The sequence below is a fragment of the Drosophila eugracilis genome, unplaced genomic scaffold (genome assembly GCF_018153835.1).
Source record: "Drosophila eugracilis isolate 14026-0451.02 unplaced genomic scaffold, ASM1815383v1 contig_367, whole genome shotgun sequence".
In the NCBI taxonomy this organism is placed as follows: Eukaryota; Metazoa; Arthropoda; class Insecta; order Diptera; family Drosophilidae; genus Drosophila; species Drosophila eugracilis.
Window position 1 is genome coordinate 6,210,256 of NW_024573224.1, and position 27,512 is coordinate 6,237,767.

Below are 27,512 nucleotides of genomic sequence, written 5' to 3' on the forward strand. Positions count from 1 at the left end.
AGCTTCATTGTGATTTTTGTGGATTATCGGGGAAAGCAGCGCATAATACCAAATTATTATGCATGCAGCCAGCAACAGAAAGTAAACAAGCGAATGCGATTCGATTGACCCACGGCTAGCCGAGGTAGTAATACCCTAAAAGAGTTAACATTTCTTAGGTATACGTATGTATTTTCCTGTAATTTTCTGTTAGGGTATTTGCATGTTTGCCTTATGCAAAATAATCGCTTTAGTGTTTGCCGACGCTCTACAGAAACGGGAAACGGCAAATAGTACTCACCATTCGATGATGTGGAGAAGACAAAACTGTTGGTCAAATCGCTCCATCCGTAACGATTCCTGAAATGGATAACCGTGTGCTGTATTAATTATGCAGCTCAGTAACATTACCGGTATGAATATGCAAATGATTGCTAATGATGACAGCTCCCCCGCTTGGCGACTATAAATAATATCTCGAGTGGCCAAATTAGCCAAGCTGATTCTGTGGCAAGGCACAGTGGTTGAAATCAGATACATTTTTTAAGCATTACTATTAAACTCATATTGATTAACTTTGCATTGAAGTTGAACCACTGTGGTCTTTCCCAATCCCCTTAAAGCCCGGTGCAAAGTTTTGCTTTTATAATTTGGCGCCATGGTGACTCACCTGGACTGCACGGTGGCCTCGTAGTGCTGATCGGGATCCAGGCCGCGTACCATGTAGCTCATGCCCTGCGCATAGTGGTGAGAAACGGGAACGGCCGGCAGGACGACATTGCGCCAGTCGTTGTGGCCCCAGTGCATCACGTTGCCGTAGCCGGAGTAGCTGCCACTGCCAGACAAACCGGACAGTCCGCCCATGTTGCTGCCAATCCGATGCGCATGTAGCCCAGAGCCGTACATCTGGGACGAGGAGGAGGACATCGACGAGGAGGAGGATGGCGAGTCAATGGCATTGCCAACGACCTCGTGTCCTTGCGGCAACTTGCGGAAGGACAGCTTGTACTCTTCGATGGGTGAGTGCGAGTCGACGGCCCAGGAGATGTTGTATCTGTAAAGAGAGAAGGAGACGAGAAGGGGTTTACCAGGGAGTTTGTGAGTGAGTGGCTCGGTTATCGCAAAGTTTTTCGCGTGCAACAGTTGGCGGGGGATTTATTCCAAGGCGCTGGCAATCAATATGTAATTGTTAAATTCTCCATTGAGAGCTCCCAGCTACTGCTATTGCTACTGCCATTGCAGTTAAGGCCAACACGCAGCCGGCAGTCACGTCAGCAGCAGCAGCAGCAGCAGCAGCAGGAATGGCTAAAGCTAAAGATGAAGGAAGAGTAAGCGGAGCAGAAGCAGGAGCAGGAGTAGGGACCTCCAGAGTGACAACAACAACGTAATCAATGGCTGACGACAATGGCTCGGTTAAGATACTGCGTATGAACCAGCTAGGAGCTTTGTTGTTCGGGGTCCGTCGTTTGCTGTTACTGCAGTCTTAACATAATGCCCGCCCTCGCCTTTGTTATTGGCTCCGTGTTTGCCCAGCTGCCCCGCATCTCGCCGCTCCCATCTTGCGACTCGCATCCCGGCTCCCTGGGTTACAGAAACTGCTCGCACAATGCGTCCATTCAACCGAAAAGCCAACAGTCCTGCCACATTCTCAGCTCAAGTGTAAATGAAGTTATATGACCGACCTCTTCTGGCTCCTCTAACATTCTGGGTGCATTGTGCCGTGATTAGGAAGCTAAACAGGGGATGGGCAAACTGCATTTTTGGCCATTGCCCTCCCCCAGCTTGGCTTAAAGGTTGATCACCCTCGCACGAGAAAAACACGCTTTAAAGCTAGAGCAGCTCATTAGTCGCCGGAGCTGATGGACAAAGTTATTTATGGCCACACTCCACTGGAGCTGCTCAAGTAAACAACTAATTAGGGTGCCTCCACTCCATTCTCCTTGGATGTCGCAATTCGCCATTACAAAAGGCGCAAGTTCATTGCTTTGCGATAAAGTCGGCACACAATTTGAATGTTAATCAGCATTGGGATGCCATACAGAGAGAGAGAGAGAGAGGGTCCTTGTGCTTCCTGTTTTGTTTGGGCCGGGGCCATTATTTGTTTTGCTCTCGATGTATTCTGTATGATTATTGGGCCATGCGAACTAATAACTTCAAGTCCTGGGCACAATAAAAACATAAAACGCCAATCAGAAAACTTTTCGCATATAGCATAAAACTAACGCAAGCAATAAAAATGATTATTAACAATTGAAGAGCCGCCCAATGCCCAATGCCCAATGTCGACTGCCGAATGGCAAATGGCGACTGGCGCCAGACGGTTGAGTAGGGACCAGAAAAAAAAATAAAAGTGCGGAGCGCTTTTGGGTACTTTGTATGCTCGATTCGGGCTTTTTGGTAGCTTAATTGCCGGCAGCAGTTTCCGGCAGCGAATCAAACCAAATGAAACGAAATGAAATCAGCGCAAAAGTTGACATGGCCAGAATGTTCGGTTAGTTGCTTTTTGCAAAGTTTCGTTAACGGGGCGTATGCGCAATATGGCTGCTCCAAATTATGATGGCCAACGCCATCTGTCTTTTTGCCCAGTTTTGATCAGTTTTTTCCACCAGATTATTGGATTCAATTCGTGTTGAATTATTAAAAGGTGTTCCTGGTTTCCACCCCAAACTACTCTGTAACAGAAAAATAAAAATCCCATCTAGTGTAAAGCTATCCTAGCTGTCGGCCTGTCCATGTCTATTCCTACTGCCATTTTGTTCGAGTGGTGTGAGATGTGACGTGAGATGTGAGCTTGTTTGTCGCTTGGCTGACTGCCCAAACCTTTCCCTCACTTTGCCATATCCAACTGCCTTTGTCTGCTCACTTATGAGCCGTGCATGTGTGTGCGTGTGTTTGATGACAGCTAATCCAATTAAAAGTTTCATACGTTACGTTACGTATACGCACTGGCGGCCCACAGAGTTGTACGTCCATCTATTCGTCTGTCCGTCTGTCCGTCAGCCGGTTGCCATGTCAGTCAACGAAATTAATCTAATAAAGTTACCCAGTGCATCATCATCATCATCATCATCCACGAGCAGTGTCTAATGTCCAATCAGGCCAGAAAACCTGACATTTGTTCCTGATTTTGCATTTTATGTTCAATTACAAAGTCGTGGCCCTGCACTCGTAATTAGGCAACCCACTCAGGCATTGTCTTACTTGGCACGTGGCACCCGAACTTTACCCATAGCCATTGCCATCCCCCACACATACATTTTCAATCTAAATCTTACCTGTCCTTGTACTGACTGATTGGCGGTGAATTAAAAACGGCAACGTTCGGTTTTCCGCTCAACTGGAGGGTCTTGCGTGCCTTGCCAAGCTGATTCTCGGCCACACAGGAGTAGTTGCCAAAGTCCTGCGGATGCACTTTGCGTATAATCAGCGTGTGCCGCGATCCCCGCGTCTCCATGATGTGCCGCTCGGTGGTATCCAATTGCATGGTGTCTTTGAACCAAATTACCTGTAAATAATTGAAAACTTGGTCAATCGAGGCGAGCACGAGCAGTTGCCAACTGGTAAACTAGTAAGCTGGCGAATGTGTCCAGGTGAGTGTGCGTGATTGCGTTTTGTGTACCTGAGACTCTCAGGTTGGTTAAGGTTTGTGGGGTCGAGGAAAGAGAGAGAGAGAGAGAGAGAGAGGGAGTGGGTTCACAGGTGGGGGCAAAAGTTAAGACGATTTGCGGCGAGAGTACTTCCACTGGCACTTCGTGCGGCTGTCACTTGAGCGTCAATTAAGCGTAATTCCTGTTGAAATTGAAAACCAGATCGACGTGCCCCTCTGTCGATTATTGATTTCCCATCAGATTTTTTCCCCCCCTCTTAGCCAACAACCAACGTCTAGCCATGAAATTCATCTTCGATTCGGCATTGTTTGTCCCTATTTGTTTGCTACATATTTTTCAGCCAGCTTCGACAACATGTTTTGTGTGTCAAGTGCGAGTCCCGAGACCCAAGTCCCGAATCCTGTACAAACATATCCCGAAAAAGGACCCATCGCAATGTGTGGTGTTCGGTTGGGTTTCCCCCAACTATACGGATGGACCGTGCGTGTTTTGTAAATGAATTGGACGCGCGACTTGCTGCAGCGCCGGGCTGTCGCCGTGCTGACATCTCGCAGACAGGATACGCCAGGATACGGCCGGATACGGGCCATAGTACGGCAGATAAGCAAGGACAGAACGCACGAATTAACAGGGGATACGGGCAGCAGTGAAAGCACCAAAAGCAAGAGCAGCAGCAGGTGCTCGATGGCATGACGTACATACCAAAATCCAATCTCCTGTCTACCCACAAAGGCACAAATATTAAAACAAATAGCAAGAGGAGAGCTAGTAGCCTGCTATCTGTGGCATTTCTATTTTCAAGTCTAGTATTTATTTGCTCCTATTTGGCTAGATTAGTTAACGCCGGCGGTGCTTTGCCGCATATTCCATTAAAATGGCTGTCAGCAGTGCATACTCGTATGTGTTGTCATATTTTCCACTCACACCACCACGCTTAGACATTTCCACCCATTTCCCAATGTATATGTATATATGTATGTATACGTGTCACAGTTACAGTTATGCCGTCGTGCCATAAATGTTTTTTGCCCATACCGTTATTTGTCCGAATTGTTGATGTTTGCGTTTTTCATGCCTTTTGTTTCACAGCCAGCTGGCTGGGCTGTGTTGATTTTACGCTTTTCCCTTAATTTAAGCTCTAGTTTTGGGACGGGTTTTTGACTCCCCTTCAACCCTCCTCATATTCGATTGCTATCATCATCATTGGCCAAAAATCATCCTGGCGCCGGCGTTCCTTCAACCGTGCGTAACGAGCCGTAAGTGTTGACGTGGCAGAAAAATGGCCAGAAATTATTTTATTTAATATTTTTCTCCACCTCTCTTCCTGCTTTCCTAGACTTTCCCTGGGTAACTGAATTAATTGCTCTATGGATGGGCCAATTGATTGGCCGCCCACCATCCTGTGTGCACTTCATTAATAGATCCACGCAAATGTTGCGCCAATCAATCTTTTGCACTTGTGCTTAATTTTCAAATGCTTTCGTTGCGCACGTGAAGACGGGAAAAGGAAGCGAATTGAATCGAAACGAAACGAATTGAATCGATTCGAAACAAGAAACTTGGCTAACTTTGAAGCTGGCCGAGGAAAACAAAGCGAGCTGAGACGGCGAAGAAGCGGCAAGAAATTAGCATTGATGAGCAGCAAAGCGAGAAATACCAATCAACACTAATCAGCCAAAAAAGGGAAAGAGGAATGAAAAGAAAAAGAGTATGCGTGCTTTTCCTGCCCATGGATCCTGGATTGTGAATCCTAGCTGCTAGCTCTTAGCTCCTAGCTGCCAGCTCCTTTTCCCTTCCGCTCTGTCTGGCAATCTATTATGCAATACCTTCGTTCGCTGGCACAGCGGAAATTGCCAAAGGAAGAGTGTTGTTAGATGGGTGCCAGCTGCCACTGAAAACGCGCTAAAGAACAAAAAGAGGAAGAAAAGAAAAAGCATAGAACAGAAAACGGAAAAAAAGAAATGAGAGCCAAACAAATAATTGCAAGAGGCATGTGGGAATTACGCATACGCCACGTTGGCACGCCAGCACGCACATAGGAGAGTTGCGTGTGGAACACGAATCGCCAATGCTTCACGTTTTTTTTTTTTTTGTTTTGCTGGTGTTACTGGTGTCGCTGTTAATGGCCACAGTTTGACTTAAGTTGTTGCCTACACCAATTGGCCAGGGCCCAGCTGCTCCCAGAAGTTGCCGCCCAAGGGAAAGCTAATAGAAATTAGATAATGACAATAAATAACTTTGCCGTAATTAATTACTGTAGTTCAACAGCAGTTTAGAGTGCTGGCCTACTGTGTCATTAAGTCCATAATCGGGCGGGTAATCACTTCAAACTTCTTGAATTTTAACATATGATACGACTACATGTCGCACTCAATTATTTGATAAATGTCCCTTAAAAGTTAGGCCTTTCGAGTTTGCTTAAACAAACTTCAAACGGCTATAAATAGTTAGTAGTTGAACTAATTAAAAGAGTCAAAAATAAAAGGGATTATATTACATTTAGTTTTTGTAATTGTTTAATATTTAAACTTGTTTAATGTAATTGAAAACTCAAAGCTGCTGTTAGTAAATTCAGCATAAAAAGGCTTGTTTACAATTTGCAACAGCTTTGTAAATGGCTAAAAAAGAACATAAATAGGTTAACATATATAATTAATGCTGCTTTTTAACAAAGTCTTTGAATTAATTAAATTGAATAGCTAAATATTAAACAATAAAAAGTGTAACAAACTCAAAACAAAATCCTTAATCTCTTCATAAACTTCATCTTCGACACACTCCTGACAAATTGCCACTTAAAATGTGTATATCTAGTAGTTTTTGTTTACCTCCCTGGCAAAGTAATTTCCAGACCGACGAATCCTCTAATTATCTCGCAATTTTGTGCCATCTAAACATCTCATTTCGGATCGGGCCAATAGGCCAACTTGCAGTCCTTCACCCGGGCACAAAAACTCATTACGTGCCCTGTGTTGGTGTGTGTTGTCGAGTGTGTATATGTGTGTGTGTGTGTGTAAATGTGAAGAAAATTACCAATTTGGAAATTAATTTGCAAAATAATTAAAAGCCATAGTAGCGGCATGGCTGCAATATAGTAACTCGCTTTCCCTCCCTTTGCCACTCGTTCGCTGATGAGCGATGAAAGCTCATCAGAGCGGGGCCAACAAGGGTCCTTGTTTAGGGAGTGTGGTAGGAGGAGGGGCTGCAGTAGGCGGACCAGAGCCCAGTGGGTGGTGTGTGGGCGTATTAGGGAACAGTGGCTGTCCAAACGGACGCCCATTAATGCTGTTAGCTGCTGACGTTGATGGCTCTGTCAAATGCTGCTGCATGTTTAATGCGTCCGACATCGATGACGGCGACAACATCGTTGACAATACTGCCGCCCGATGACGTTGATAATGATGTTGTCTCATTGCCGTCGCTCATGTTAATGACAATTGCTCTAATGACTTTGTTGCTGTCGTTGCGGATGGGTGGTTGGGTTGGGCGCTTCATTGGGTTGAAGGATAAGGAAAGGAACAGAGGGACAGAGAGAGAGAGGGCACCGGCACATAGACACAGCTTAGGGCATGTTTATGATATTCATTATGCAACAAATCGACAATATCAATGGATTATGAATATGCCAGACTTGGGCTTGTGGTGCAATGCGTAATTAATATGTAAATATGCACATAAGTGCCAATGCGAAGTTGGGGGATGTGAGTGTGTGTGTGTTTGTGTGTGTGTTAATATATATACATCTGCACATTCAGGACCTTTCAATCCGCGCTAAATAATTAATATGATGCCCCTCGTGTGCCATAGTTTGCGGTTTTTCCCGCTTTGAAATGCCTGCTCGTCGTTGACAAGACATAATTAAAATTGCACGCGGCACCAGAACAATCTGAATAATGATGCATCACATGCCACATATAGCTATATATATATATATAGATTCCTATTATTCGCATCAGGACTCATTAGTCCCATTGGCTGACGATCATTTACACCTTTGTTCCAACATTTGAATTCCGCTCGTAATGAATGTGAATGAGAGTTCTATGCAACAGATTTTTCAACCGTAATTACAGGCACTGTGTGGCATGCCACAGATATTTGCCAACTTTCGCCTTTTATTTTTGGCACGCTAATTACACTGACCTTTGCCTCTGGAGGGTTTACATGCCAATGAATTCCTTAATTAACATTTAAGGGCTGCACAGCAACAAAACTCGGCGGCTAATCAAAAAAAAAAAAATCGCGTCTGTGGAACACTTGAAAATTTCTCTCTCTATATATGTATGTGTGCAGTTGCAGCAGAGTCAAGTACTTGGAGGCTCGTTACATAAAAAACCGGAGCCCCGAAAAAAGTGCCCAAAAAGGAAGCGTTAAATTGTATACACTTAGCCACAGGGATACAAAAATAAAGGAAAAGTAAAACACAACACAAAAAAAAGTAAAATAGGAAAATATAAAGAAAAATTAAATGAATGAAGAGAAAATGACGAACTGTGGCCAAACGAGAGGAGAGGAAAGTAAATGTAAAAATTGCATGCGGAAATGCCATTCTCAAAGACTACTAAATGCCACGCCCCCCTACCCATGAAGCCGCCCACAGCTCCGTCAACTGGCGATGGCATGCACAATGCAAAGCAGGAGGCGTTGACGTTGACGTCAGGGGCTGCATGGGCTGCAGGGGGTTAAGGGTCCAGGGGGGTAAGGGGGTAAGGGCCAACGACTATAATGAAATGTGTCGGACAGAGCAAATAAAAAGCTGCAGCTAGCTGGCAAATAAATAGTTACGCTGCTGTTCGCTGGAAAGCAGTCAACTCTTTTGCGGCCACAAAACGAGGGGCCAAGCTCGAAACGAAAACGAGCAAACGAAAATGTTAAAAATTAAATAGCATAAAAACTTAATGCGCTGTCGGAAAATTCGTGGAACGGGCCCAGAGCGGAGTCGAGCTGACGAGCGGACTTACCACGAATCGGGCCAAAATGAAACGAAACAAAGTGAAATGAAACGGGAGCTGTATAATTTTAAGGATTGACATTTGCGGTTGCAAGTCATTATTCGGGTTTCGTCCTGTGTACATTAGGGTGGTCCTGTACTCTTTTTGTTGGAGAAATTAAGGACTTGCAATCTGCTATTTTAGGTTTATTTGGCAGGCATAAGGCAAGGAAGTACAAATAACTGGGTTTTAAGTAGAATGACTTGGGGTTTATTTGGGTTTATCACATGTACTTTGGGGCTTTAATAGTCTTTGCAGGCTATATCTTAAGAATATACTCCTTTATTCTATCCTTTAAGCAAACACCAAGGCAGAGGACCTATTAAGTGAGCACTAAAATCATTTTCTAGTGATAATGTCATGATTTTCCTAAATCAAGGATCACCCTAGTATATCCCAATCCCTCCATTTCCGCTCCGCTCTTCTCGCCTGTGTGTGCGCCATGTCATTTTGGGTTTTCTTTTCAGTTCTTTGGCATTTCTCTTGTGCTCTTTTTTTTTGGTAGCCCGCCGCTTCTCACTTCCGCTTTGGCAACTTCCGCAATTTTACTTTGAATTATAGCCGAGCGTATTAATTTAAATGTCGACAAAAGGCGCAGAGCACAAAAATAAACAGCAGGGAAGTGGGAGAGCCGAAAGCCGAGAGCTCGGCTAAAAGTGAAGTCGAAATTACTGCAGAAAAACTGAATATACGAAAATGCAATGGGCAACAGGACGACAAGGACATGCTGGCTCCCACTCGCACATTGTCGCCATCTCGTTTGGACTTTTTGTGAGCGATGTTTGATTAAAATTATGCTCGGCGCCTTTTCTTCTTCGAGTCCTGCCTCCCTTTATCTCTTATCTGCACTTTGTGTTGCACTTCAATTTGCCTTTGTAGACTTTTAATTAATGCGTGGTGGCAGCAGGGATCTGCTTTCGACTTTCCGTTAAACAATGGACTCCCCGAGATGTCTAAATCTATGGGATATATATCTATATGAGTATATAGACCGCACTCTGTATGGGCTCTGGAATCTGTGTATCTGTATATCTGTATCTGTAATATCCGCTGCGGGGGCGTGTGGTCTGCTGTACGTGTTTCCAAGTGAGCAAGCGCGATAATGAAAATTTATGTATGAAATTTAATTAAAACATACCTCAGGCTGTGTTTCGCCGTGGACGATGCAGACCAGCGTGGCCTCATGCCCTTCACCCGAGAAGACCACGGGACGCTCCACGGAGATTTCCGGTGAAACTGGGCGATAAAGAGAGAGAGAGAGAGAAAACGTTAAGAAATTAGTTAATAACATGAACATTGTCCTGGCTCACGGAATGGCGTCGAAACGCGAAAAATCAATGGCCCAGTGGCCATTGGGTATCATAATGTGTAAATAGAGATGGTAGCCATGTAATTAGCACATGTAATGACCACCCAAAGAGGTGGGTATGGGCTGGAGGGGAAAACCAACCGGATCGGTAACGAACTCCAATCAAAATTATACTTACATATAAATTCTTAATAAATGTCAGAACGACCGACCGGGAGTCCCCGCCAGGCATTTCAATAATTGCCAGCCAACCAATAAATGTCGGTAAGTGTGTAAATGTAATAAAAGCATTCCCTTTTTCCTGGTTTTCCACCATCCCCACACCCATACTCGACACCAATCCCCTCATGACTCCATCATCTACGCGAATGCATGTGCCGCGAGAGCGTTAAAAGTCAATACCCGTTCGAAATCGAAATCAGATTTGACATAAATTGGACTGACAGTCGAACTCCGTGGCACAGTCGCTTTCAGAAAAAATTAATTCGTTTCGCTGCCATTGTGTGTCTACACTTAAAAAATGAAATCACTGCGGAAAATTATAATTGGAGTTAGAAAGAAGAACTTCTGTTTTGATATTCTGAACTTATATTTTGATATTTTGTGACATGAACTAAGGTAATTTCTTTCTAATAATTAAAGCAACTTATAACTAGTAATTTTGTCAGTGCTCAAATATGGAAGTGCGGTTGGCATACTTACACAGGACATGGAGCACGACCTGGCTGGAAGCGGGCTGGCCCACGCGATTGTTGGCCGTGCATATGTAGACGCCGCCCTTGTGCCGGTCCACATTCTCGATGGAGAGGACGTGCGAGTGGAGCTTCTCTTCGCCTGCAAGGGAGAGTCATGAAAACCGCATGAAAAATGCAACTCAATAAGGCCGCCAGCGAGACGATGACCCAAAGTACGGGCTCGGATGGTTTCCAAGTGTCCGCAGCCCAAGAAATGACAGAGCCAATTACGGGGAATCAACGTACGGCCAAGTGACATTGATGTCCGGCCGGAGTCGTCTCCTCGCCGCGGGTTGGCTGGCCACCAAACAACGAAGAAGAAACCACCAACGGAGCCACCACATTCACACACTGCGATTTTGCCGGCAGAGTGAGCATTATATTTAATAATAAAGGACGAGCCAAGCGGTCGTCGAAAAACGGGGGCAGAAAATATAATTTCTTTGACTTTTCATTTTTATGGAAATTGTTTAAACTTTCTTTTACGACTGCTGTATTCATTTACTTTGTTTCTTTGCGTTTTTTTTTTATTTTTTGCCTTGGCTCAGCTCGTCCTTTGTTGGTCTTTATGATTTTAATTTGGTTGGTTGGCTTGCTTGTTGTTCGGCTGTTTGGTGGGTATCCTTTTTGCTTGGACTGCGGCACACTCGTCCTTGCGACCATTTATGCACAATCTTACCGTTGGGCAAAATATTATTTTTGCGGCTCCAAGTCACATTCGGCATTGGATTACCCGTGGCCGAGCACTCGATGCGCACCGACGAGCCCTTCTTGACTTGCAAATGTCCGCCGGTGCTAATGTGATGAATCCTCGGTGGCACTGTAGGGCAAATAAACAGAAGAGAGAAGAAGGAGAAAACACATTAGAAATGGCCCAGTAGTCCCAGTGTCCCCACTGTCCACTCCCGCTGTCCAACCGAAATGTATGCAAAGTGGGGCCGGGCAAGGACATCACACAATTTGAATAAATAAATGCGCCCCGAATGCAAATTGAATGAGAGAGAAAACGGCATTTACGCGTCTCCAACTTTTCGACTTGGTCTCTGGGATCCCCTTTTCTTCTCTGACCCCGCTGGGGCATAGTTTGATTTAATTCGGGTCCGGGGTTTATTTATACTTGCGGCCGCATTATTTTACAGCTGTTAAAAATTATGTCTGCTGTGCGACGACTAAATCAAGGACAATGGCAGCTGCCGCCTTCGATGGCTTCATTCCATTTTATGAACATTTCTTATGCATTATTATATACATTTTTTTTTATTTTTTGGGCTACTGAATGGCTGGCAGTTGTTGTTTGCTCAGGGTTTTTTGTGATTTTGTGTTTACTTTATTTTTAGTCTCGTTGTTTTTTCTTCAGTTTTTTTCTCCTTTTTGTTATGCTAAAGCTCTGGGGGATTTCGTTCATTTGGCTAGCCCGTAAATTGAGGCCAGCACACACTTTGCTGATGTTTGGTTTTCCCCAGAAATTTCAACATTTAAGTGCGAGTATCAACAGCTCAATAAACCAAAAGGCGCACAGAGACACTTTACTATATATAGTATAGTCTACTCAATATACATATCAAATTAGAGTCCATCTCATCGTTTCTCCAGGGGCGTTGGACGAAAGGGGTTGACCCGAGCGCATCACTGATTAATACCCAATCAAATTATCACCGACTACGCCAGTGGACCCACAAACATGTGTTATTGATGCAATTCTTTCATAGCATATACACTTTGCAATATATCAAATAATATATTCTATTGCTTTGGCCAGAACAAATAAGCCCAGCAAGGATGGCAGCGCGCTCGCTCTCCAGGATATTTGCATTCGAAAGAAAATTACAATTGATCACTGAGGGGCGCACAAATAGCTCATGGCTCGTGGCTCACAGCTGCACTGAGAGAAATTTAAGCTCATTTAGATAACTGAATGAAATCTTAGAACTTTAAAACCAACTTTTCACCCAAGAAACCAACTTTACTATAAACATATTTTATTAGTTTGTTTCACAGAAGAAAAATATCAAGCATAAGCCTAGTATACCCCTTATTTCTCGCAGTGCAGCCCGTGTGCGGAGTGCTCAGTCCTCCTGCAGCCACAAAATATGCATTAGACTGTAATAAATCATGAGCCTGGCAAAAGGCGCAGCGAGAAGGACTCGGATAACTCGCAATGAAGTTGCAGGCGAGCAAATGGGAAAATTCCCTGCCCATTTTTCTTGTGTGTGTGTGTGTGTGTATGTGTGTTTGGGTATATTCTCAATATTCTCACGCTTTGTACACTCGCATATTGAATTCAATAAATATGTCCCCCCATAACAGAATGAGGGGTAAGAGGAGGAGCAAAGCTCTTTTAATACTCGATACCCGGACTGAAATTGATTTCGACTGTGCGACTGACTGTGCGGCTTGTAATACGTGGATTGCGGCATGTAATGTCATGCAGATGACGACTACTTAATGGGTCTCAATCTTCCAGACTGTCAGCGGCGATGGCTTGATGGTTTGCTGGTTTTGTGGGCAGCTGGCAAAAATTTTAATAAGCAGCTCTTTCAAAGCATTCGCCGCAATGGCAGCAGGAGCAGGATGAGCATGGCGATCAGAAGGAGGGACGGCGGCTGTGGTGGTGGTTGCGGCCAGTTTTGACAGAGTTTGTTTCATATTGATTTCGCAGCAGCCACGGCGGATGGTGGCTCAACTTCGGGTCCTGGTTTTGTGGCATGCAAAGTTGCTCAGTCACCCACTCGCCCGCCCACTTATCCACCCACTCGACCGGCCAACCAACCAACCATCCACACACACACATATATATAGTCATTCTCGGCCAGGATTAAACTTTAAGTGCGCCGGTTTTGTGGGCCGCAAAACTTCGGGGCATGTCTGTTAAGTAATTTAAATCCATATTCTGTTGCAGCCGATAAAGTTTAGTGCTAAAACTTAAGCGGCTGCCAAGAGAGAGATCCATACATTTAATTGGGGGCTCCTGTAGCTGCAGTGTCCTGTTGGTAATTTGTCTCAAGTATCCAAAGAACTTGCAAATGCCAGTGTGCGTGCATGTGTGGCATTTGTTTATCGTCCTTGTGGCATATAATTATATGCCACACCTCTCCGTCCTCAGCCAGCATCTTTTGTTATTGTACAAACATTGTTGTTCCGCCCATTGTGCCGGGATCTATTGTCGACCAGCTGGCCATAATTAAATGCGGCCCCCTTACGTCCATGCTTCTCCCTGCATCCGTCGTATCCTTTCTCTGCACCTGTCTCCGCCTGATGTGGCCACATCCGTCTCCCTGTCCGTGTCCGTATCCGTGTCCGTGAACAGTTGTTTTGGCATATTGTGCATATAAATCACACCAGTCTCCATTTTCTGTGCCAAACCGCACCTACACACCGATACACACACACACACACATACCCACAGAGTCTGTGCAATAATTATGGTTTCCGGTTCAATGATTTCATTGTTATCGATACTTAAAGTAGAGTCCTTGCCTTGGACTTTTGCGGCCGGCGGTGTGCACCCACAAAGGCCCTATAATTATACAGCTAATTGGGCTCTCTCGTGGCATTTGAACTGGCAACAATCCGATTTTTGGCCACTGGCCAATGGCCAATGGATTTTAAAGTCACGCGCGAATGGCATTTAAAAATCACACCGATTCGGTCGTGATAAAAATGTGTAAATTGCTGCCATGGCCGACCGCACAGTCACCGCATAACATAATGTTTTGCGGTTGGATTTGGTTGAGCCATCCATCCAGTCAACCATTCCACCAGCCGATCATCCCACTATCCTGACCAAAAACCCAACCCATAAGCCATACCAAAGCGAGTGGCGACAGCCTGCCACCGGCTAATGGATGGATTGTGGATGGGCCATGTCGAAGCCTAATTGGTTTTATTAAACGTCACATGAATAATGCCCGCTGCAGCTGCATTCCAGCGAGAATGCTTTCAAGTCCTTGACACAGTTGCTGCGGTGAATCTCTCCACCCCATTTGTTGACTGCTGGCCAACACAGAGCTGGCCAACCTTGGCGGACTCATCAAATATTAAAGGCTCGTCGACGGTTAGATACATCTATATGCCAGAGGTGAGAGTGCCAGATGTTTTTGGGGGACTGCAATTATTGCGGGGTCACCCAGATATTAATGCCCGGCGCCATATTAAAAGATTTGTCAACGGGCAAACTTTTGGCCCATTGTTTTGCCCTTGCCAGTGGGCACTCCCAGCTCTCTCCTCCGGCTCTCCTGGCAGTGCTATCCCGAAATGCTGGTCCATTTTTTGGCCATCCCTGGGCTAATGTCTTTGTAAGTGCTATGAGGACCACGGCGAAAACTTTGGCAGTGGCGCACATTATTTTTTCATCTTTAGTGTGAGCCAAACTGAAAGTAATTTACGCTCGTAAAAACTGCCAAGCCGAGATGCCAGAGAGCGGCAAAGTTTATGAAATTTATATACGAATACGCCGGGCCACATGGTGGGTTCTTTCGGTACTGGGTACTGGGTACTGGGTTTCTGGGTTCTGGTTTTGGGTATCGGATCTGATTTTGGGGAGGGTGTCCGATTTGCTGGCCGTGTCTGCTGCTGAGCCTATAAAAACTTCGACAGCGCATTATTTTGCCTGTTTTCTCCTTTGACAATAATGGAGATTGGTCGACAGGGGCGGCTGGTAACGGGGCGAGAGAAATTTACGTGCGCCTTGCGAAAGTTCAATAAACGAAATATTTCTGGCCATGATCATTATTTGGCAAACGGAGCGCATAATAAACACATAAAATAAACAAAACTTTTCAATAATCGACTTTTTTCCCACTCTCTTGTTTGCCGTCGAGGAGTTTTCCGTTTTTCCGTTTAATGTTTGCCTGCGGCGATGCCCAGAAAAAAAGAAAACAGCGAGGAACTCAAAAGGAGCTGGAGCAGGAGCTGGGTGGAGCTGGGGTAGCAGGACCACAAGGCAGGACCAAGTTTCAATGACAAATGAAAAAAGTTGTCGCCGCTAAAATAAATACGCATTTTTTATAGGCCTGTGTTTTTTGGGTTTCGGTTAATGCTTTAGCAGAAATCCATACAAGTGCTCGATTTTAAAGCGCCTTAAAGTCGGCAATAAAACTATTTTTCAATCGTTTGAACTCGGCGAGAGATAGAGTTGGAGCTATGGGAAAAAGCGAGACAGAGCACTTTGGAGATTTGGGGAATTGTATCGCAATTTGCATGCTCCACACACACACACACACCATAGATAGTCACATGTACGAAGGCGGAACGAGGATTCTCGTGGAACAGTTAAAAGGCAAGTGTTAGCCAGGCGGTGGGCGTGGCGCTCAGACACACAATCGTATGCAAATAAAGGGCAACATTGTAATTGGGGGAAATATATGTAAATTATTCATCATTGCTGATTAGAAGCCCAGCCGAAGACGCATGCCAAAGGAAAGGAGAGAGGAGATGAAAGGAGAGCCTGGGAAAAGAAGGATACCCAGGATACCCAGAAGGAGCCAGAGACAAAGCTGGAGTCGCACGCTTGTTAGGCACAACGGGTCTCCGGCAGGAAGTAGTTGAGCAGGACCGGGAACCAAAGGAGCAGCAATTTGCATCCGTTCGCTCGCTCGCTCGCTCTCTCTCTCTGCCTCCTCTTTGACTTTCTAGCATCTTCTCCCCGCAAGGGAGATGGGGGGGATGCGCAGCGATTCCGGGGCAAATGGCAGATTAGTTTTGATTTTTTCGAAGCTCCACAAAAATTTCCACTCTCTATTGAATCTTTGGCCGTAAAGCGGCCAAATTGCAGCCAACCTACTTTGCATATTTGAGTGGCCCGGACGCATAAAGCACTAAGCACTAAGGATGTAAGGATATGTTAATTTGACCAACACACAACACTGTAGAGATCCCAGCTCCCGGCTCTCGGCTCTCGGCCTGGAATGATGAAGCCTAACAATGGGGCCCTAGTGATTTGAGCCCGGCCGCATAAATTTCGCCCATAAAAATCCCATGGAACGTCAATCTGGGACGGGGTTGATTGGGAACTTTGCATAACAATGCGCAAGTGCCGAAAAGTCGTTGGCAAATTTGTGAGCCGGCCTACTTACCGAGTATCTCGACCGTGTGGGTGATTTCCCGCGGATCCATAGTGGCAATCTGGCAGATATAATCACCGGCATCCGTGGGCAGGGCGTCGCGTATTTGGAGATTGAATCCGTTGACCAAACGCACTCGGGGATCGGGCGTCACTTTCACGGAACCGGCGGTTAATATGGCGATGCCACGCTTCCAGGCCACAACGTACGTGTCTGCAACAAGAGCGAATTAAGAGTGAATTAAGAGCGAATTGAAATTGAGAATCAGTGCTGGAATTATAATTGATAAATTATGTTCGAGAGTTATTAAATCGAATGGCAGGTTCGAGTGCTTGCATTGCAGTGGCAGCGCAAATTGAAAAGTCAGAATTCAAATGACTCAATTACGGGCCGCTTCAAAGGATCTAAAAAGGCTAGAAATTCAATTTGGCATGGACCCACACACATACACACACACTTGCGCACACAGCCAGAGGCAGATCCAGAGTGGAATATAAACCGCAGACAGGCGGCATGAACAACACTGGATGAGAGTCAGACAGGCACTCAGTAACACCCACTTGATATCCGCTAATGTGCGGCATTTGCAATCATATGCCAGAATGAGAGGCAGTCAGACACTCGGATGCTTTCAACAGCAGTAGCTGCGGCAGGAGCAGGAGCAAGCTCCTATGATGCCATGATGCCAGCATGCCAGAGGAAGGATGCCAACCAGACACATGTAAACTAGGGTGGACCTTCTTTGACTTGGCTTTGTTCTTGTGGATTATTTTATAATCCAAATACTGATTGAAATGGAAACTTTATACATTTTAAAAATATTTCAGATTACAATATGTCCCCTCTAGGCATATTCTATACAAACAGAGCTTAAATTTAATTTCGTTAATTAAAAATTGAAATTATTTATACCTAAAATTTCATTTAATAAATAAATGAAATGATTCCCAAATTAAAATAGGCTTACCTAAGCACTAATCACCATCACTAATCATAATCCTGGTCCACCCTAACGTGTACTAATACACTCATAGACACGCTCACTCACTCATCCACGTACAGGCCAATGGCAATGGCGGATTCATCGAACTCATTAATTGTGATTCCTTTTTCAATTTATGTGAGTTGTTCGATGTAAATTTCCGCGCGTGCAGAGTATAGATGGTCTGCAAATCAGGGGAAGGATATAGGAAGGATATCGGGAATTGTGGAAGGGGGTAGGGGAGTGGGGAGAGGGTAGATGGAGCAGCAGAAGTATTGAAATGTGTATTGAAGCTACCGGATTTGCTACTAATGATGTATGACTTCCGTGTTTCGGCGTCGATGAGCGGCGTTCATTAAAAATTAAAACAATTTTGCCCGCCATCGACGACTAAGTGAGCTTTTCTGTTGCCCAAAAATCAGAGAACGGGAAAATGTCTACATCTGAGGTCAGGAATATGGATCAAAATGATTTTTCTTTGGCTAACTGCTTAAAGGACTTAAGACTTTTAATGAGACATATATAATCTCTGCATAAATAACAATAAATCATAATTTTGTTAAAATTAAAGATCACTGATAAAGGTAATTCATAACATTTATGGATAATTATTATAGATTTTCGTATTATCAATATCATTCTGATAACAATCGCAGACAAAAGACAGTAAAATATATAAAACAAGGCCTCATCCTATTTGAATTTTTTATTTAAATATTATTTTGACCGCAGCTGTAGAAGCCTCCTCCATCCTTAAATTGATTTCACCTCGTACGCACACAAACACAAGCTCACACACACACACAAGCACAACGACATACACCTATAGATGAGTGAGTGAGTGCTGCAGGACCTCAGAACCAAGTTGGCTGGGCTGTAATAAAATGCTTATGAAGTCATTTACATGCGCATTCAAAAAGCGTATTTATTTGCAATGAGTTCAACAACATCAACAAGCCAAGGCACACGGTCTCCAGCTCCTCCGCTCCAGCGGCTCCTTCCCCACCACTCCAGCGACACCATGAAAAGCTGAAAGGCAGGCGATGCAGCAGGCGCAGTGCACTGTTCACAGCAAAAACAAATAAATAAACGAGCACCACCTGCTGTCGTTAGCGTGCTCTAAAAGGAGTCGAAGGTGGAGTTGTGGTTGCAGGATTGCAGGAGATGGAGGATGGTTAGCGGGGCGGGGATATGTAGATGGTGTCCCTGCCGCAGTCAACGGAAAGTATAATTCTTTAGGCTTCCAGGTTGGCGATGGCGATGGCAAGGTGCTAGGGCATTGAGTTGTGGGCCTGGCACTACAGAGTACTTCTGCCCAACCCCACCTGCCATGCATCCTGCTTAGGAATTAGGATGGGGGCAGGCAAGAGGGTATTGCAACATGTACGTGCTGGCAAAGTGCAGTCATATCATATTAGCCGCTTGATTGAGTTATGAATGAAGCAACGTCAGTTGTAGTTGGTACATTGCCAAGTCTATTTTTGCGCAGGGTTATGCAAATTGGGCAAAGGCTTCCAAATTGCCCAAGTCAGGCTGTCAATTATTCGCTCTCCCATGGGGAATTCCCAAGCCGCACAATTGGGTAATTTCAACAAGTTCGGACTAATTGGCTGGCTTTGTTTTAGAGCTGTCAGTTGATTTCCAATGTAAATTCTTGAAATGTTTGAATACTTTTTGAAGATGAACATGCTTCTAAGGCTAACAGAATTTTTGCAATTTTCTACAGGAGTTTGAAGTTGATATTTTCGACAGAAATGCCTTGGCAACACTGATCTCCGAGATGCCAAAAATAATTATTCTGCTAGCACCATTCAGCAGACTCTTAGCGAAGATTGCGCAGGGCGGAGGAATCAGGACTCTTGTCCGTTGCAGGGGCACACATAAATCAGGAGTCTTGTTCATGTGTGCTGTGTACCACTGCCTGGCTGCAACTAAATAAATTGTTAACTAAAATAACAACAATCTAACGAAAACAAGCAAAACACGAAACGCCTCAATTTCCGGTTTAAGTGTTCTAAACTAAATAGAAAGGCACACAGATACACAGCAAAGGAATGAAATAGAATGGAGAGGGGATGTGGGGGAAGCATTACGACAACAATACATGCAAACAATTGCGCCGTTAAGCGAGCGGCAAGTCCTGGATTCAGGATCATGCAGCAGGCGGCAGGCAGCAGGCAGCAGGCAGCAGGAGAAAGCGGATGAGGATGAACGAGTTGGCTGGCGTGGGGCGGAAACTCGGTAAAAGCATTTTGGTTTTTGTATGTCGGGCTCATCCTCACTGGGCTCACATAAACACGGCCTCCTTCTGCCCTCCTGGACAAATGGCCGACCACACACGTCCTGCTGCATAGCGCTGGTTCATTGTTTACAGCCGAAAGCCAACTTTTAGTTTTCCACACTTCACCCAGTGACAGAGATACTATATACACATACATATAAACATATATGGCCATATGCACATAGACGGACACACAAACATACACGACCAATTCAAATATGGCCAATGTTCGCATTGTTGCAGCAGCGCCTTTGTCTGTTTGCTCTGGGCATACTGTGCGTATGCGCAATATGCCTTCCATCGTCCGCCTTGAGCTCGATTTTCTCACAGTGTGCAGAGGGAAAAGCATGGGACCAAAGGCCGACCAACGGACATGTTGTTTGTCTGAGCGCAATTTATTGCATGTCGGAAAGGCCAATATTATAAGATGATGACCCCCGAAGATAAACGATGTTGCGGCTTAGCCACCGCAGGCAAACTAGAGCGAATGGGGCAGACTTATCTGCAACTTCTTGCGAAACTTTCTACGAGCAAGTATGTTTGCCCAGAGTGTTTCAAAGTGTGTGTGTGTGTTTGTGTGTGTATTTATAAGTGTGAGTGTGTTAAGTGTAGTGTCGGTGTGCGTGTGTACGGAAAAAGCGAAATTAGAACTGTAAATGGCATTAATATTGAAACTTTGTTGCCACCGTACCGCTCCTCCAGTAGCATATAAACCATGTACTTCTACTACTCCATGGCAAGTGGAGTGGTCCGTTCTGCTGTTTGCACAACTTCAACTTTTGCGGTACGATTCCATTTCCGTTTTGCCGGGTAATAGTTTCGAGCGCCGACGCTCCATCAAAGCGTAATGAGCGTTTGTATGGCCGCAATGACGGGGTTTTTGTGTTTTGAATTTTATTGCATTTGAGTTTACAGTCACAGGCAGTTACCAGTTACCAGCTACCAGTTAGCCCCGGCCAGTTGTTAAATGTTTTTGCTCTTTGCTTGCTTTGCTTGCTTTGGTCCTTTTTGCTGTTTTCAGCGTAACCGCAATGAAAAATTCACACGACACTGGCTTTGCATGCAGACAAGTTGAGCAGTGGATAAAATGGCCAGAGCAATTAATTAGCCGATTTGGAAAAGCTTAAAAATTGCAACAGTGTAACGAAAAGGATATGACCACACAATCTCCTTTCAATGCAAAATATTACGATTTAAATTTAAATCGGATTTTCCATCTCTTTGTATGAAGCATATTGTGTATTTAGAAAGTTTTAACAATTTGCCAGTTTACAAGCATAAATTATATAATAATATTTACTTGTCTCTAAAGGCACAGGATTAACATGCAAATTTTGCAAAAACAAACTGCTCTAAAAGAACAATCTGCCACCTGTCTTTCTGTTTGCTTTCTCAGACAGGATACTAGCCCATCCTTGCTGTCTCCCAACTGGGTGAGTGAGCCTAAACTTTTGGGATATATAATTACGCTTTGACAGCATGAACTGAACTGAACTGTTTGCCTCTTATGATCAAAGAAATCTTTGGATTTTTGCGAAATTGATATTGTCGAGCTGACAAAAGTACAAGTATTTCCACTCTAGAGGGTATCCTTGCGAAGCAATTGCAGGAGTGGCAAAAGGAGGAAAGCAGAAAGCAGAAAAGCAGAAAAGCAGAAAAGCAGAAAAGCAAAAGCAAAAGCAAACAGAGAAGCAGCAGACAAGCCAACAAGCAGACAATGAAATAAACAGACTTTGCGTGCCAGACATTGAAGAACAAATAAAAATTCAAATGAAATGATAATGATGAAATGTTTCACTGTTTACTCGCACTCAGACACGACTATCGCTCCCTCGTCCATTACAATCCTAACCATTCCCTACGATTCCCCCAGCCATTCCATGACATTCCGACCACTCGAGCTGAAAGATTACTCTTTTTCGGGGTGCAAAGCTCCGTAATAAGTGTTTAAAGGCATTTTCATATTATATGGAAATGCTCACACGCGCCCTTTTTTGTCTTTTTGTTTTTGGGTGTGATTTTTTCTTCTCCCTTTCGAATTTTACGAGTTCGCATCCATAAAACGAAATGAAAATGCGCATAAATTGTACAAAGTGCCGGATGAGAGTTTCGACGTTTTAGTGCGGTTTTAAAAATTCTATCAATTATTTTTTTACACTTTATGTTCGCGATCATAAAAGATGTGGCACTGCGTTCTGGCTCACCTGTTTCCGCAATCAGGCTAAATCGCCGGATACTCGTTCCTAATCATATTTCAGAAAGGCGTGTCGCCATAAAGTATGCTATATTAAAAGCAAGAAATCGCGCTGCGGCTTCGCCTTTTAATTATTTCGTTTAAGAGCGCGAGTAAGCCGCGAGCTGAGCAATGGCAGTAATGAAATTGTCGTATGGGCACTTTATTAGCATAATGCCGCATTAGGCCAAACTGGCTAAAACTGGGGTAGAACTGCAGAGTAAACCCAACGCCCAGGCAATTTATTTTTTTTCTCTCCCCCATTGCCCTCTGTATGCCTCTCCGCTTATATTTACTTTCTTGTGCTTTATTCCGGTATTTTCTGTTCTCTGCCATGCTTTTTTATTATTAGTACCCAAATGCCCGCAGCTATAATTTTGTTGCAGAAATTGTCTATGTATCGCATCGCCTGCGCTGCCACATCCTGTCTCATCCTCAGACTCTGCTTCGTCCTCGTCTTGGCCTTGGTCCGTGTGTGTCTCATCGTCCTGGCTCAAGCTGTGGAGTTCGTCGTTGTCAGAGGCAATCAAGTGCATGAGAAACGCAAATGAAATTCTTTGTTCTGTATTCCTTTTCTTATAAACGGATACACCCACCGCAGACATCTCAAGTTCTACATAAGCGGCTACATATGTGGATGCATGCACTGGGGGAAACTTTTGCAACATCTTTTTGGTTAAATCATATAAAATGTTATCCAAAAGCCAAGATTCAACTTCAAATTTAGTTGTTAACTAGACATTCTCTTTATAAACATAAATTATTATTATTATTATAACTTAATTTCTGTTATTTTCTTTGTGTACAAATAAAATGTGCTCTAAGTCTTTGGGTCCGAGTTTTTATGTATCATTTTGTCCCTGACGAGTGGCACAAGTTCTGACCATCTTGGCCAGCCTTGTCTTGGCCCCAGCTTTATTTTATTCCACCCACAACAATCTTTTGCCCGGACTGGGATGCTCTTGCTTATGCTAAATCCTTGTTATGTACAAATAATCTCGCACACACGACCGCATTTAAATTGAAAAACGTACATGGACCGACCGCCGCTCAAATGCCAAGACTTGAGTGGAGCGGAAGGCCACAGCAAAAACGCAGTGACCACTACACATGTCTTGGATGGATGCCACCACCACCACCCCGGGCTCTACGGGCTGTCCGTATCAACCGCCAGTGTCCTGTTTTTCTGCGGTCGGACTGCCACAGGAGTAAGGCAGTCGGGATGAAATTTAGTCCGGCCGGGGGATTAATGCATAGTTGTGGCCATCGCATAATGTCGGCTTAATTATTTGTATGGCAGAGCCTTCGACCGCAGCATTTAAATGCAAACTGCGTGGGCGAATCTGCTCGTGTTGGTATGCCTGATGGAAAATTTCCCTATTAGGGTTTGTTCCCTATTAACTCACCCGTGTTGGCCACCTCGCAGGGCAGCACTATTGTCTCGCCGGTGATAAATTTGAATGTCTCCGAACGTGATATGAACATGGGCTCGTTCTTGGTCATCATGCTCTGGCCGGACACTGCAAAGAGGCAGATAGAGAGATAGAAATTTTAATATGAAATGCCTTTTGGTATTTTCCAGCAAAATATAAAGTAAATTACTCAAAATATTATTACTCGGCTTGGCCAAAGTGTGTGCACACATTTTGGTCTCCCGACAACATCATCGTCATCATCATCATCAGCATCGGCATCTAGATAAACACAACATCTTGCATGATGGCCTGGTCATCTGGTTATCTGGTCATCTGGCCATATGTGTGGCTAATTGGTTTAGTGCATTTAAGAATATTTGTCAAATGTCGGAAAGTTCATAAAGTGCATTTTATTATGCCCATCCAATGAAAGTTGTCAAATTTACGCACACAACGAATGGCCAAGGATGGGCGAATAATTTAATGCACTTGCTGTTGATTTGCTAATCAATTTTATATGTCAATCTCAGAGTTTGTGTGTGTGTGTCTGGGGGAGATCTTAGCTTGGCTATGTGTGTGCGGTTGTAAAGTGTTAAAATGCACTTAAATATTAAAGCCCAGTTTTTGAGCCAATTCTCCACTGAGCCCTGAATTAATTCAATTGCTAACACCCACCGGCACGCACAGATACCGATGAACGTTGCACGCTGCACGCTGCACGTTGCATTTGGCGTATTAGGCAATTCGTGTCTTGCATAATTTATTCAGGCCCACGGTGACCACATCAAAGGCCCTTGCTGCATGGCCTGGCATTAGAGTATTTATTTGGTTTTGTAATTAAACAATGATTATTGCATAAATAGCCAGGTATTGCGGCCAGCCCCAATTAAACTCAATTAAACGTTGAACACAACCCACACGCACACCCAACATTTGTCCTTTCGACTTTTGGGGGGTGGGTTGAGAACTTTGTCGTCCACCCCACGAAAAGCGGATACGCTCATATCCGGTTACAAGGTAATCGATTACTTTTAGTGTGACAGGGCAGAATGCGGATACAGATACGACTATGCTGGCCGCACTTCCGAGTCGCACGCAAACCGAGTGCCATCAAGGATCCTCGAGTGCCGGGAAAAACAAGAAAAACTGTGCGTCAGCTACAAAGCGCCAGCAACAACAACAACAACGGCAACTGCCACGATGATGCCAAAAGGCGATGGCAAACAATTTAATACGTTTAAGCGAATGTGTCAACAGGGCAAGCTGCCTTGAGCCTTGGGGCTCTCAGCGATGAACACAATGAACGGTCAGAGGAAGAGGCAGGGAAGGTCCTGCGGATGCGGATGCGAATGCGAAGGACCGAAGACCAAGCACTTTTGACACCATGACAGGGCCTGACGTGGCCAGCCAAGGTCCTGGAATTGAATTGATTCGATTACGCTGCGGGCACAATAATGAAGTGTCAAATGTTGTATTTATCTGCTGCGGAAACATTCGGCAAGGGCAGTTCAGTTCGGAGTTAGGAGTCGTGGCAGGAGGTTGTTGTTTTTTTTTTTTTTTTTGTGGAAAAAATAGGTAAGCAAAGTCAAAAGTCAGCAGCACGCACTTGCGAAAAAGTGGAGGCTGTCAGGCGACAGGACTTGGCACGACCCTCGATGCCATGTTGCTGGCATTTTATTTGATTCCTTTGCTGTTTTTCCTGCTCTTCGGCTTTTTTTCCTGTAGTTTTGTTTTTGTTGTTGTGACCTGACTTGTGCCGCCTATTTGTGTTTTGTTTTCTTGACTTTTTTTTTCGTTAGAGAGCTTTCTTCTGGCTGACTCGTTCTGGCCTGGTAAATATAATTTCTTTTGTAGCCCGGCTAGTCGTCTCTTTTGAGCCCGGCTCGTTGCTTGTGACAATATTTTCGCAAGGCGGATAAAGGCGTTGGCAGCACGTGCCTGTGCTCCTGTCAATCGAGTCCTTGATGCGGATAATAACGAAATAATGTCAGACGAGGAAAGTTCTTCTTCCTACGTTTTTGGCTCTAGAAGCAAGGGTTTCCTGCCCTCGTTGTCTGTTGTCTTGGGATTTGGCATTCGAGTGCTAATAAACCAAATGACTTTGTGCCACTTGGGCACTGATCCGCGTCCCCAGGAAATCCAAAGGGGAGCTCCGGATGGGAGGGGGCCTCAAAAAAGATGAAAGAATCCTTGATGGCAAAAGTCGGGCCTCAGTCATTTGCACTCACACGTGCCGCAGGAATATTTCCTGCATATTTATTTGATTTCAATTTTATTCTCAGCTCCCCAGAGGTGAATATGCACTCATTGAACCGAAGCCGAAGTTCGTTTTTTTTTTGAATTTCGAGTCTTCTATTTGTGTCTGGTCAGTTCGGTCGTTCGGTCGTTCGGTCGCCTGTTTGCCATGTCTGTGTCTACAATTCAATTTCAATTTTCCAATTTTAGTGCCCGTTCTGGGTGCCCCCGGGCCCTCCTCGCTTCCGCTAGCCCGTACTCTCTTTGGACAGGATTTTTTGTTTTTGCGGTTTGATATTCAAAGTTTTTCCATTAAAGTTATTCGCAGAGAATAAGAAAAGTTTGCCTCACATACAGTTGCAAATATTCAATTTGAGTAGAAAATTATCAAACTAGTTTTTATACTTCAACAGAGAGACCTTCTGCCCCCTGCTCACCCAGAGACAAGCCACCATTACGCCCGCTGACCTTCATCTAAACTATGCACTACGTAACGCCCAGCGGTGGGAGTAGAGCAAAAAAAAAATGTTAAAATTTTCGGTAGCACGCAAAGTGCATAAAATATAGAAAATGGCTGGGTTCCTGCTGTTCGCACACAGTTCCTGCTGTTGCTGTTGCAACATCTGCTGCAACCGTTGTAATTCCAAGGCCCAGGGACGCACCTGCTCTGTGCCGGAGATGCAAGTGCGACAAATGAAACGGCGGCAGCTTGCCGAGCACTCTAGCAAACTGGGTAAAAACGACGCAGAATTTAGTATTAAAAAAAAGAGAGAAATGAAAATTCATTAAGCGCTCAGTTTGGCGGGGAAAACTTTAAGCCCAACATTGTAAATCCCATGATAGAGCGGCAAAAGAGCAGGAACTTACAGGTGCATTTCATGGCAGTTGGTAAAAGGCAAACACGCAATATCTTTTGAGCGGCTACTTATGCCAGAGTGGCCTTTATCCTGACTGCTTTGCTGGCCAGACGTCTGCATAAATCTCCCATATTTCGGCCAGACGAAGTCCTCCATCAAACCTACCCAGCGCTATTAACGTGCCCCAGCACAAAGGGCAGCCACTGCAATCTGACGGGTGAGGCGATAGGGAACCCAACCGAATAGAACCGAACTGAACTGGCAAATTTAGCACAAGGGAATCAAGGATTACCTCAGCAAACACACAGAGTACCACATGAATTGGGGCACAGAGAGAAAATATTGAAAAAAAATATATACATTTTCTTAGTTTGTGTAGAAAACATATTTTTAAAGAGCAATTTTCCACAGAGTCATGGATAAAAGTGTCATTATTTACTAATCTATAATGCTATAAAGTTATTAAGCTTCTTCTCTATTAAATTTCCTTTATATTTCCGATGCAAAACTGCAGTTTTATACTTTTTCTTTGCCTGCATGGACTCACAATTTCCGAACAGCTTTTAGGGGGCGTTGGGTGGCCACATGCCTGAAAAGCATTGCCAAAATTGAGTGAAAACCAAAGTTTGATACTGTTGTTGCAACGTTACGTGCCACTCCCTCAACCGGCCACGCCCACTTCCGCCACATGTTAAAACAATCTAAAAAGTTAGCGGGAAAACAATGTGATTGCAAGTGAAATATTCATGGAGTGCACTTTTGACATGAAACTTGGCCAAGCCGCAAAAGACGGCGAACAAGTTGTGCCCGGAGGAGAGAGAGAGAG

General features: G+C 44.5%; 1 protein-coding gene across 3 annotated transcripts in view; it reads right to left on the minus strand.

The window, feature by feature from the left end:
- LOC108115884 (cell adhesion molecule 1) overlaps nt 1-27,512 on the minus strand; it is a 125,789-nt gene that overhangs the window by 9,557 nt on the left and 88,720 nt on the right. For all 3 annotated transcript variants that reach the window (XM_041818792.1, XM_041818793.1, XM_041818791.1), the window contains 8 exons: nt 23,586-23,699; nt 16,696-16,896; nt 11,301-11,441; nt 10,590-10,721; nt 9,717-9,814; nt 3,255-3,484; nt 650-1,033; nt 281-339 (listed from right to left, as the gene is read on the minus strand). In XM_041818792.1, the coding sequence (XP_041674726.1) occupies nt 281-339; nt 650-1,033; nt 3,255-3,484; nt 9,717-9,814; nt 10,590-10,721; nt 11,301-11,441; nt 16,696-16,896; nt 23,586-23,699 (1,359 nt within the window). The remainder of the gene's footprint in view (nt 1-280; nt 340-649; nt 1,034-3,254; nt 3,485-9,716; nt 9,815-10,589; nt 10,722-11,300; nt 11,442-16,695; nt 16,897-23,585; nt 23,700-27,512) is intronic.